Source organism: Sycon ciliatum, chromosome 5, assembly GCF_964019385.1.
Source record: "Sycon ciliatum chromosome 5, ocSycCili1.1, whole genome shotgun sequence".
In the NCBI taxonomy this organism is placed as follows: Eukaryota; Metazoa; Porifera; class Calcarea; order Leucosolenida; family Sycettidae; genus Sycon; species Sycon ciliatum.
Genome location: NC_088647.1, coordinates 38,261,407 through 38,274,454, shown reverse-complemented (window position 1 = coordinate 38,274,454; position 13,048 = coordinate 38,261,407). Strand labels below are relative to the sequence as shown.

General features: G+C 47.1%; 1 protein-coding gene across 1 annotated transcript in view; it reads right to left on the bottom strand.

Moving 5' to 3' along the window:
- Window positions 1-12,300, bottom strand: part of LOC135818607 (uncharacterized) — a 14,594-nt gene extending 2,294 nt beyond the window's left edge. The window contains exons 1-4 of the mRNA XM_065331991.1: window positions 12,002-12,300; window positions 9,619-9,682; window positions 8,178-8,332; window positions 7,175-7,228 (exon numbers count right to left, since the gene is read on the bottom strand). Coding sequence (XP_065188063.1) covers window positions 7,175-7,228; window positions 8,178-8,332; window positions 9,619-9,682; window positions 12,002-12,037 — 309 coding nt within the window. The 5' untranslated portion in view covers window positions 12,038-12,300. The remainder of the gene's footprint in view (window positions 1-7,174; window positions 7,229-8,177; window positions 8,333-9,618; window positions 9,683-12,001) is intronic.
- Between the last annotated feature and the right edge of the window lie 748 nt (window positions 12,301-13,048).

Sequence of the window (13,048 nt, the reverse complement as noted above, 5' to 3'; positions counted from 1 at the left end):
CATCAGCACAAGAGCACACACACGCACCGTACACACACACACACGCACCGTACACACACACACACACGCACCGTACACAAGAACACTCATTAAAACTAATTTCATACTGAGCCTGAGTACAATCATGATGTAGATCTACATGATATTGTACTACTGTTCCCAGCCACTATACTACAGTACAGTACAGTACACTATACTACAGTACAGTACAGTACAGTACAGTGCAGTGCAGTACAGTACAGTACAGCACTGCACAGCACAGTACAGTACAGCACTGCACTGCACTACACTGCACAGCACTGCACTGCACAGCACTGCACACAGTGCACACAATTTACGTCCAGGGAATACATGACACAATTGTAGAGATTTGGACAAAAACAGGTGATAACTGAAAACAGGTGGTTGTTGAAACCAAGTGGCCACGAGACTACTTGGCAGCAGCGGCAGTGGACAAGAGTATCATCAATGTACAGACTCTGCCGGTCAGTGCTCCATAGTATCATCAATGTACAGACACTGCCAGTCAGTGCTCCATAGTATCATCAATGTACAGACACTGCCAGTCAGTGCTCCATAGTATCATCAATGTACAGACACTGCCAGTCAGTACTCCATAGTATCATCAATGTACAGACACTGCCAGTCAGTACTCCATGGTATCATCAATGTACAGACACTGCTGGGTCAGTAGTCCATAGTAATCTGATAAGACGTACCCCCAGGATGGGCAGCAGGAAAGTGTTCTTTAAAAAAGTATCCAAGTTGCAGTGCCGCTCACCCCCTAATTCAGCCGTGACACTCAAGTTTGTGTCTTACATTATTTCACAGCCTAGTGTTGACAGGTCTAGGGCTGCACAACGTCCAGTGGCGTGTACTTGAGCAACGCGACGGGATTTCATTTAGCAACACTGTACTTCTTAGGGGCCGTCCACAATTAGCCATCTTTTACACGAAGAGAAAAAAAGTTTTGTTTTAATACATGTATGGGTGGGTGGGTTAAGGTGATTTCTGTTTCGCAAAATATTCATAGGTGATATATCAAGGCATTCTTGCTGTCAAGTCAATCTATTTTCCGTTCAGGGGGGTGGGTGGGCATGGGGAAGGGTCCTAACTAAACTTTGTTTTCGTTTCGTGAAAATTATCGATAATGCCGGATAGCCCCTTATCCCAACACACTTGAGTATGTATAAATATACTGGTGTGCTCCGGACACTGTGATGACTGCACAAAGCAAGAGAGTAGGTATGTCTTTATCAGAGTACCGGTATGTACAAGACGTGTGTTCCACTGTACATGTACGGGAGAATATGTATAATCCAATCTATGTATAATCGATTCTTGTCCACTGCTGCCACCAGCACCACCACCAGCACCACCACCAGCACCACCACCAGCACCACCACCAGCACCACCACCAGCACCACCACCAGCACCACCACCAGCACCACCAGCACCACCACCAGCACCAGCACCACCACCAGCACCAGCACCAGCACCACCACCACCGCCACTACCACCACCACCACCACCGCCACCACCACCACCACCACCACCACCAGCACCACCACTAGCACCACCACCGCCGCCACCAGCACCACCACCACTGCAGCACTGATACTCAGCAAACCTGCACTGATATCTCTGATAGAACATGGCTCTTGTTAGTTGTAGTCTCAGGGCAAACGCTGCAGTACAAAGGGTCCCGGCCCCTCAAACAAAATTGTTATATATGCACTCTGATGTAATATATTATGTACTCTGTATGCATTTGTATATACTCATTGCGCATGCTCTGAATCATGGTCTTACTCTACATGTATCCATGCCGGCTGGTTGACTCTGGTGAGCTGCGTGTGAGACTGCATGTAGGGTGTACGTGGATACACAACAAATGGCGACGAAGATGAAAATTTTGTTTTGAGATAATTTGTTTAGTTGAGTGCTTGCGAGAATTTGGTAAACCATGGCCTCTTCAGGGAAGGCCACCCTGGAGCAGTTTTCTGGCGGGGACTTTGCGGAGTACCGGGAACGGCTTGAGTTTTATTTTCTCGCAAATGACATCGGTGTTGTTTCAGCCAGTGCAAACTCATCGGAGAAAGAACGCGTACGTAAGAAGATGATTGCACATCTAATCTCTTCACTGTCGAAAGACGTCTACTCCACTTTGCGGAACCTCTGTCTGCCGGAGTCAATATCGGACAAGACCTTCGAGCAGATTTGTGACCTACTGAATGGATATTACAGAGTGGAGCGTTCCACGATGACTTCTTCTTTTCAATTTCGCGATTGCAACCAGAGACCAGCGGAAAAGCTGGTAGATTACGCAAATCGTTTGAAACGTGCGGCAGTAGCCTGCGACTTTGGGTCGCATTTAGACAGATCCCTAAAAGATCAATTTATGGCAGGAGTCTACAGTCAGGAGATCAAGCGGACGATTCTGACTAGTCCTGACAGCAAGACGAAGAAGTTTCAGGATGTGCTGGATATCGCTTTACGGGAGGAGCGCGCCATCATGTTTGCTGAGCAGCTTACTCCAGGTACTACTACTAGTACTAGATCAACATCTACGCCGTCCGAGTCAGTCAACAAGATGAGAGCTACCACTACCAGTAAATCCAAGTCAGCAAGTGCATCTAGAAAGCCTAATCACTCGCAGGACCAGAAAGGGTCAAAGTCGACGAAGGGCAAGGTTTGTTATCGTTGTACATCTGATTTGCATATGGCTGACAAGTGTCCTCATCGATCTACTACTTGTCGATACTGCAAGAAACGAGGACATCTCGAAAGAGCCTGCATCACCAAGCAGAAACGAGGTGAAATTCACCACGTGGATGACGAACCTGATGATCGAGGTGAGATCGTTTCTGATTGTGATGTTGATGATATGCCTATCTACAAGATTCGATCGGGTAGTGGAAAACACCCTCCGTATACTGTAATGGCGGAAATCAATGATGTTTGTTCACCAATTTGCATGGAAATCGATACAGGTAGTGCTGTATCCATCATCACCAAATCTGATTACGAGAAATTGGGTGCACCAGTGTCGTCTCTTGTAACTCAATCAGTCCAGCTCATTGGGTTTTCCGGTTCCATCATCCCCTGTTTAGGTGAAGGGAAATTTCCAGTGTCAATAAATGGGCAAAAGCACACTGTTCTCTTGCGCATTGTCGATACAAATGGTCCATCTCTGTTGGGCAGAGATCTTCTCTCACTTTTCAAACTAGAATGGAGGGAAATATTCTCGGTGAAGTCTGAAATTGATAATGCTCTTATACGCGCAAAGCTGCAGGAGGAAATGCTTCAGAAATTTGAGAGTTTGTTTGACACGTCAACTGTCGGCAAATTAAATTCAACTCAGGTCACTTTGCGTGTAAATGATTCAAAACCTGTGTACATGAAGGCTCGTTCAGTACCATTTGCAATCCGGGAGAAATACGAGCAAGGCCTCTCTAAACTGGAGGAGGAAGGTGTAATACGCAAAGTTGAATTTTCGAAATGGGCTTCACCTACGGTTCCGGTTCAAAAACCAGACGGAAATGTACGTATCTGTGCTGATTACTCGCGCACCATCAATGCTAATTCGGATTTAGAAAAATATCCGTTACCTACCATAGACGAAATTCGTGCCAAGTTGAATGGTGGGCAGAAGTTTACGAAGCTTGATTTATCTCAGGCGTACCACCAGCTAGAGCTTGATCCTAAGTCGAGGGGGTATACTACAATCAATACCCACCGTGGTCTGTTTGAATATGTACGTCTACCGTTTGGCATTCATTCAGCAGTCTCCATATTTCAGCGTACTATGGAGACTCTCCTGGCGGGTATCGATGGCTGCATTGTGTATGTAGATGATATTCTAGTCACAGGTCGAAATGATGCAGAGCACAAAAGAAATCTGGAAATGGTTTTGCAGCGGCTACAAGATGCGGGCATGCGTTTGAAAGCCACGAAAACCGAGTTCATGCTACCGCAAGTCTCGTACCTTGGTCATACTTTGAGTGCGAGTGGTATGGCGCCTTCGCCAGGAAGAATCGATGCTATGGTTAATGCCAATGCTCCTACGTCCGTCAGTGAGCTTCAATCGTTTATTGGGTCTGCGAATTATGTTCGCAAATTCATACCCAATTTTGCTCGGATTATGGCGCCACTTTACGCTCTGCTAAAGAAAGATACTGTTTGGAGATGGTCAGATTCTGAACAGACAGCGTTCCTTACGATAAAGAATGCTTTATGTTCCACGGAGGTTTTGGCGCACTATTCGGCGGGTCTGGAGCATGTCTTGCAATGCGACGCATCAGGAACGGGTCTTGGTGCGGTTCTTTTACAGAAAAACGAAAATGGTGATTACCAACCCATTTCGTATGCGTCTCGTCTGTTGAATAAAGCGGAGAGAAACTATTCAAATACAGTCGACCTACCCTTATAACGATATTTGCGTCAGACCAAGAAATATTGTTATAAGGGTAATATTGTTATAGGGGTAACTGGTTCATTTCATACACATACGTCATAATGCATGGTTTTGTTCATTTTTTACACTCTTCATAGCATAAAAAATTGATATACATCATTTTACATGCACATTATGTACACAGCAAGGTGCCCACTGGTGCCCCTGTTGCATTTCGTCGTGTCCCAGCGACTTATCAAGTGAAGCATGCCTTACCTGGATAGTGGGCTCTACATATTCCCTGCTAGATATTGTTATAAAATGGAAAATGTCGATTGGTCAGCCTATTTTATATTGTTATAGGGGTAATATCGTTATAGGGATATTGTTATAGAGGTAAGGCATTGTGTACACAAGTCAATGGAGTGATTTGGTTTGGCAGAAAAATAACGTTATAAGGGTAATATCGTTATAGAGGTTATCGTTATAAGGGTAGGTCGACTGTATTGAACGGGAGTCACTCGCTCTTGTGTTTGGTGCAACCAAATTTCGCCAATATCTCCTGGGAAAGAAATTTGTCCTTGAAACTGATCACAAACCTCTGGTGAAATTGTTCGGCATGCAGGAAGGTGTTCCGTTCCTGGTTTCTTCCAGATTAAAGAAATGGAAGTTATTACTTTCAGCGTATGACTACACCATCCAACACATTGCGGGAAAGGCAAATGTTCTGGCAGATTTCATGTCTAGAAAACCAATTTCTGGAAATCCTTCTACCCCGGAACTAGGTGAAACACGTGTACTTTTCATTGAGGACGAGCTCATTGATGCTCAAGTTGTATTGAATGCCACTGGAGATGATCCAGTTCTAGAGCGTGTTCGTCACTACACTTTGAATGGTTGGCCAGAGCATGTGAAAGAGGTGGAGTTACAGCCGTACTTTGTAAAGCGCTGGGAACTATCTATTGTAAATGATGTATTACTCTGGAATGAACGAGTGGTAATCCCCATGGCTTTGCGCGCGATGCTCTTGAGTGAATTGCACTCGGAACACACAGGCGCTGTACGAATGAAACGTATGGCACGTCGATATTTCTGGTGGCCAAAGATGGATGACGAAATTGAAGATACCACCAAAATGTGCGCTACGTGTCAAGAACAGGCACGCAAACCTAGTAAATCCTATGCTACCTGGTCATGGCCGTCGGGTCCATGGCGTCGTCTGCACATAGACTTTGCGGGTCCATTCATGGGCAAAATGTTTCTGGTGATTGTCGATGCGTATACGAAATATCTGGAAATTGTCCCGATGACACATGCCACATCAACGGGTACTATCAAAGCTTTGAGACGTTTGTTTGCCACATTCGGTCTACCCACTCACATCGTTAGTGATAATGGGACCCAGTTCACTAGTGCTGAATTTACCTCGTTTCTCCAGAAAAATGGAATCGCACACACTCGTTCAGCTCCAGGCCATCCGGAGACAAACGGTCTCGCTGAGCGATATGTCGGTCATTTTAAAGCTAAAATGAAAGCAATGGGAACAGAAGGTGACGACCTAGATACACGACTACAACGATTTCTAATGACATTTCGGTCAACTCCTACGGCGAATGGTAAATCACCGGCAGAAATGCTATTTAATCGCCAACCACGACTACGTTATGATGCTTTGAAAACAACACGGAATGCGGAGGCACAATCTTTCAATCAAAACCAGCATTTGCTACCAGAATACAAACCGGGTGATGCTGTGTTTGCGTTACGTTTTCAAAACCATGGTACAACCTGGGTCCCTGGTGTTGTTCTCTCTATCTGCAGTGCTATGAATTACTCTGTCCAGGTAAATGATGTGGTCTGGAAACGACACCGTAACCAACTCCGGCCACGTTCAATACCACTTTCTCAGTTAGCAGAACAGACACGTTCTGCACCACAGCAGCAACAGCTCCAGCCGCAGCAGCAACAACTCCAGCCGCAGCAGCAGCAGCAACAACAACTGTCACCACAACAGCAACAGCCTCAGCCGCAGCAGCAGCAGGTGCCACAGCAGTTGCCGCCTCAGAAGGCTCAACAGCCGACGACTTCACAGCAGAAAGAGCAGCCCATGCAACAGTCGCAGGATGAGCAGGGTCAGCAGTCGTTAGCTTCTACAGCCCCAGCTGATGCTGTACCTGTTGACCGGCAGGTGACTCGATCTGGTCGGTCAGTCGTAAGACCAGCTCGGTATAACGGATGAGACATTTTATACATGTAGGATATGTAATTATTATATTATTTGCATGGATTGATTGAGATGATCGTGAATGCATGTACGTGGTTCTCTTGTTGCATTTGTATATATCAGTATAATGCTCTGTATAGTACATACCACACATAGAACATTGAACTTTGATAATTGGCACGTCAGACGATGGTACATTATTACATTGTCTGTTCTATGCTTTTGTTCCTTGTCATGAAAATGTTTTGTTTTCGGTGTTACCTCTTTTTGCGAGGGGGATATTGTTATATATGCACTCTGATGTAATATATTATGTACTCTGTATGCATTTGTATATACTCATTGCGCATGCTCTGAATCATGGTCTTACTCTACATGTATCCATGCCGGCTGGTTGACTCTGGTGAGCTGCGTGTGAGACTGCATGTAGGGTGTACGTGGATACACAACAAAAATGCAACAGCTACATTAGCCATAGAAATGCACGAGGAAGATAACAGCTGATGCAAAAGAAGAAGAAAAAAACACGTTGCATCTTGAGCAATTACACTCACAGGCTTCTTGCAGATGTCACACTGAGGGACCTTGCGCTGAGACAACTCTCCTTGCTGCTCATATCGACACACAGACACACAGACAAACACAAACACATACAGACACAGACACACACACACAAACACAGAGACACACACACACAAACACACAGACACGAACACAGACACAACACAAACACACACAGACACAAACACACACAGACACAAACAGACACAAACACAGACATGGACACAGGGAAGCACAGAAGCACAGAACTTCATTTTAAAACGATGCACGGCTAGACAGACAACGTGCCAGCATGCTGACGTGCAATCAAAGTTAGTACCAAACGCAAGAATTCAACACAAGCTACAATGAACGGGCAATCAAAAGCAATCCTGCGCTTTGGTTTTCAAAGAAAACACACCATGTACCACACACACACACACACACACACACACACACACACACACACACACACACACACACACACACACACACACACACACACACACACATCACTGATCACTAGGGTTATGCCATATCCCACACATCACTGATCACTGGGATAAGGAATATGATTATATCCCATGTCAGAGTGGTGAGCATGTGAACCAGGTATCACCCCCCCCCCCCCCCGCCCTCTTTCGGGCGCCACACACACACGCGCGAATCAGATATCACCCCCCCCCCCCCCTCTTCCGGGCGCCACACAGACACATACGTGAATCACATATCTCCCCTCCCCCCCCCCCCCCCCCCCCCCACCACCACCACCACCACCACCACCATGTACCCACATACTCTCTGCAGCTACAGTGCATAGAACTGCATTGTCTAGCACTGCCTACACTACCTGATCTCAGCTATCAGTAAGTCATTACACAGTCTAGCACTGCATACACTAGCTGATGTCAGCTATCAGTAAGTCATTACACAGTGTAGCAGCACTGGCTGATGTCAGCTACTACAGCACTGCATGTACAACACTACTAGTACAGTACATGACTGTATAGCACTGACCTCCAGTAGCCATCGCTTCAAGCAGTTGTGATGCACAGCAGCCGTGCCTCCCTTGCAATCACACGGGCAGATCAACGGTCCGGACTCGCCACTTTCCACATCATAGCAAATCCAGCACTCAAACTCATCGGTGCTACATTGCTGCGCACGATTCGCTGTACATCGGTAGACATCATCAACACCAGGCAAACAGCATGGTTTCAGACACAGCGAAGCAAGAGAGGGGATTCAATCTGCTTCAGATACGCCAGACCACTACTACTATGTAGACAAAGAATTCAAGCTATCACTGTGCTGCAGGAGGCTAGTAGTGATAACAGAATAGTGTGAATTAGAGACAGCAGGGTGCTCTGTCGCTCTCTTTCGTGAAACCGGGCGCTTTCGCAGTACTTTCCACTACAGGACTGTCGGGCGCCGAAGAAAGGAGCGCCGGGAAACGACCAGGCTAGAATTTCACCAAGCAACAAGAACGGCCTAGGCTAGGAGGCTGACCCCCCCCCCGAGTTCTTCGTCGACCGATGGTACTGCACTGGTAGTCAGTTGGGATTGTAGAGGTCTCTCAATCAAGCAGACTTGCAGGCTGTGCAGACACACTAAAGTCTTGGCCAGAGAAATTCAACCTCATGAATAAAGTAGCGCTGGCCTGTTGTGGAAATCTCCTACAAATCTCCTACAACATTTAATCGCACACAACCAGCACACTCACTTCATGAAACGGCCACTGTACGGCTACAGTTAGATTGTATTGAATGAAGTGAATACATGGGATATTAGTACTGGTGAAATTATGTGGCAGAGCACTAGGACTGGCTAGTCCAGGCAGACAGAGACAGAGACCTGGATCGTGCACGAAAGGAAACCATGGAATGCCATAATCAGACTAACAACACAGATGATTGCATAATGTAACAAGGAATGATTACTGCCGGCACACCTCCGTGCAGAGTGTCTAGTCTTGTCAGCCAGACGTTCACATTATGCTTATGACATTACATGCCTCAGCCAGTACTGAGAAGAGCCAAACCACTAGGTTGTTACAAGCACCTCTACACTCTCTAGGCAATGTTGACACCAATCAATGCATGCTCTACGGTCATATCTACACAGGGAATGCATGTCACACTGTACTGATGATGTCACCACAATTCCATTTCAGGCCTTAGCACCACACACACGCACACGCACACACACACACACACACACACACACACACACACACACACACACACACACACACACACACACGCGCACGCACACACACATACACACACTGCCCTGCACACTTGGGTGCGGCGCTACTTTATTCACGAGGTTAAATTTCTCTGGCCTGACCTGTACACACTGTACACATGCATGGCTGATCATTTGCACGATAAGAGAAGATCAATTGCAGCAGAGCGAAACAACATTGAGCAATAACTCTACAAGCTTCCTGCCATACCTCCTGATACACGGCGAATGGTGCTACCGTAAGACCGTTGGTTCTCCGCCGATAAAGCGGCGTACTGCAGAGAAGAAACCAAGAACAAGAACAAGAACAACAGCAGCAACAGCAGCAGCAGCAACAGCAGCAACAGCAGCAGAAACAACAGCAGCAGAAGCAGCAACAGCAGCAGAAACAAGAGCAGCAGAAGCAGCAACAGCAGCAGAAACAAGAGCAGCAGAAGCAGCAACAGCAGCAGAAACAAGAGCAGCAGAAGCAGCAACAGCAGCAGAAACAAGAGCAGCAGAAGCAGCAACAGCAGCAGAAACAAGAGCAGCAGAAGCAGCAACAGCAGCAGAAACAAGAGCAGCAGAAGCAGCAACAACAGCAGCAGAAGCAGCAACAGCAGCAGAAACAAGAGCAGCAGAAGCAGCAACAACAGCAGCAGAAGCAGCAACAGCAGCAGAAACAAGAGCAGCAGAAGCAGCAACAGCAGCAGAAACAACAGCAGCAGAAGCAGCAACAGCAGCAGCAGCAACAGCAGCAGCAGCAACAGCAGCAGAAACAACAGCAGCAGAAGCAGCAACAGCAGCAGAAACAACAGCAGCAGCAGCAGCAGCAGAAACAACAGCAGCAGAAGCAGCAACAGCAGCAGAAACAACAGCAGCAGAAGCAGCAACAGCAGCAGAAACAACAGTAGCAGAAGCAGCAACAGCAGCAGAAACAACAGCAGCAGAAGCAGCAACAGCAGCAGAAACAAGAGCAGCAGAAGCAGCAACAGCAGCAGAAACAACAGCAGCAGAAGCAGCAACAGCAGCAGAAGCAGCAACAGCAGCAGAAACAACAGCAGCAGAAGCAGCAACAGCAGCAGAAACAACAGCAGCAGAAGCAGCAACAGCAGCAGAAACAAGAGCAGCAGAAGCAGCAACAGCAGCAGAAACAACAGCAGCAGAAACAGCAACAGCAGCAGAAACAACAGTAGCAGCAGAAACAACAGCAGCAGAAGCAGCAACAGCAGCAGAAACAACAGCAGCAGAAGCAGCAACAGCAGCAGAAACAACAGCAGCAGAAGCAGCAACAACAGCAGCAGAAACATCAGCAGCAGAAGCAGCAACAGCAAATGTTTCATTAGCTTAGGCAGAAGTAGAAGTAGCTTGCACACAAGTTGTTTGCAGTTCCAATTTCCCGCATTTGTCCTCACAACTTCCCTTATTGGGCGGGTGTTGCTATTTGAACCGTTCGCAGTGAGTTGACGACACGGCCGGGGAAAAGTGAACTCACATGCTTGCCAGCATAACATTGGCGTAGTGTGTGAGACTGAATAGAGTCAAGTACACTCTTCTATCAAACTCAAACTCAAACACTAGTACTGGAACGTCAAGTAGCACAAGAGTGCCCCATCTCGCCAGAACGCCCCATCACTGACCGACGGTACTGACCTTCTACAACTAACTGGCTATCAGCTCCAGCAAGTCTTGGATGCGCACTCCAACAGCATTCCAACTTGGAATGTTCTTAGTTACATGATAACATAGGAGGGGAAGGTGAGCACAACCAAGACAAGCACAAGCTGAAAGTCTTAGCTGTGAAGGCCGATGTACATGCATGTCCATGACGATACTGGCAAGACCATTGGACAGTATGGTCAAACCAAGATTCAAGGACACATAGCAACATAGCACACAACTTGTGTGGCTCTAAAGATTCAACATGCATGAGCTGATTGTCAAGTAACTGGTGGTGTTAGTGGACATTAAAGCGTAACTTGTTGTTCCTACAAAATAACCAACAAGGCGTTGCAACCCATACCCGCTGATCAATGACACAAATTCCACTAACAAGGCTAAGAGAAATTTATATTTTACATTACAAGTCATACAATACAGTATTTTCCAGAGTATAAGCTGCACCCCCTCCCCCCCCCCCCCCCCCCACATTTTTTGCCATGAAATACAGACATCGATTAGATGATCACTGTTATTTTGATCATTGGAATATAAGCCATTCTTTTGGGTGAATTTTGAGTGTTCAAAGTGCGGCGTTGTCTCCAGAAAATACGGTACGTAATTCCAATACCATCGACATGACGGAAACCTCGTGCCCATGCACGGTCACTTTGTCTAGCCAACTCAACCACACACGAGAGTGTGTGCATGACAATACACACACACATACTTGAACCTTGAACTTGCCCATTGCCAGAGGCAATGATAGAGAAAGGACTAATATGGCAGTAACCGGCAGAAAGGTTCGTGGCACACAATACACACACACACACACACACACACACACATACTGTGCAAACACACACACACACACACACACACACACACACACACACACACACACACACTGTACACACACACACATACACGCACACACATGCTGTACACACACACACCTTGACTTTGCCCATTGCGTAGCAATGATAGCGCATAGTTATTTCTCCAGTCCACAACAGAACGACTGATGGCGTTTCAGGTCGCCGCTTCGACGGAACATGCGGCCGCAGGCGCAACCGTAGCCAGCAGCAGAAGGGTGCCTTGGGTGGTCGACGGGCAATGGAACGCCACTCCGGACGGTTCTGGGCTGCACCGTACCATCAACATGTTGGTACCGGTGGCTCAACCGAAGAAACGTCATCCATAATGACGTCCCTCCACCTCTTGCCTGGACCATACGCGTGACGCGGGGCAGGCAGTTCACCGAAGAGAACACACTTGGGCAACCGGTGATCTTCCATCCGTGTCACGTGTCCAAGCCAGCGCAAACGCCGCTCCCGTACGATGTGACCAATGTCCTCAGGCACTCCAAGGGTCTTTGGAAGGGCTATGGACGCAAGCACACACACACACACACGCACACACACACACACACACACTTGTACTTGTTGCTCACTGCCAAAACTGGGTCACGTGGGTCTCCCCGGGAGAGGGGAGAGAGACTCAAAAGGAATCTTGGAAAGATGACTCTATTGGCTATTGAACCACCCAATGGCTGAAACCCCCTGAAATCCCCAAAACTCTGGGTGGACTTGAAAATGATCTCACTTATGGGCTCATCACAACTCAGTAAGTGGGCGAGGACAAGTTGCAGAAAAAGGATTGACGGAATCAGGGTATCCGTCCCGGGATCCAACTGCAGTTACCCCTGCCCCCAGTGAAGGTAATACTTGCTACTAGTGTGGGTGGCTAAATCAGAGTGGATCTCATATAAGCTTCACTAGCACCATTGATTACACAAGAGTTAATCTAGCCAGAAGCAGTCCATGGTTAACAGGTATGTATACTTCAAATAGAAAGTATATGAACCCTGGAACCAACAAAGGTGGCAGGTACAACATTACACCTTCAAGCAGCCGTGCCTGTTGGCAACAGACCCAACACAATCAGGCATAAGTGTACCTACCAACCGAACTAGCTGGCACTAGTCTTGAGTTGTCGTTGTC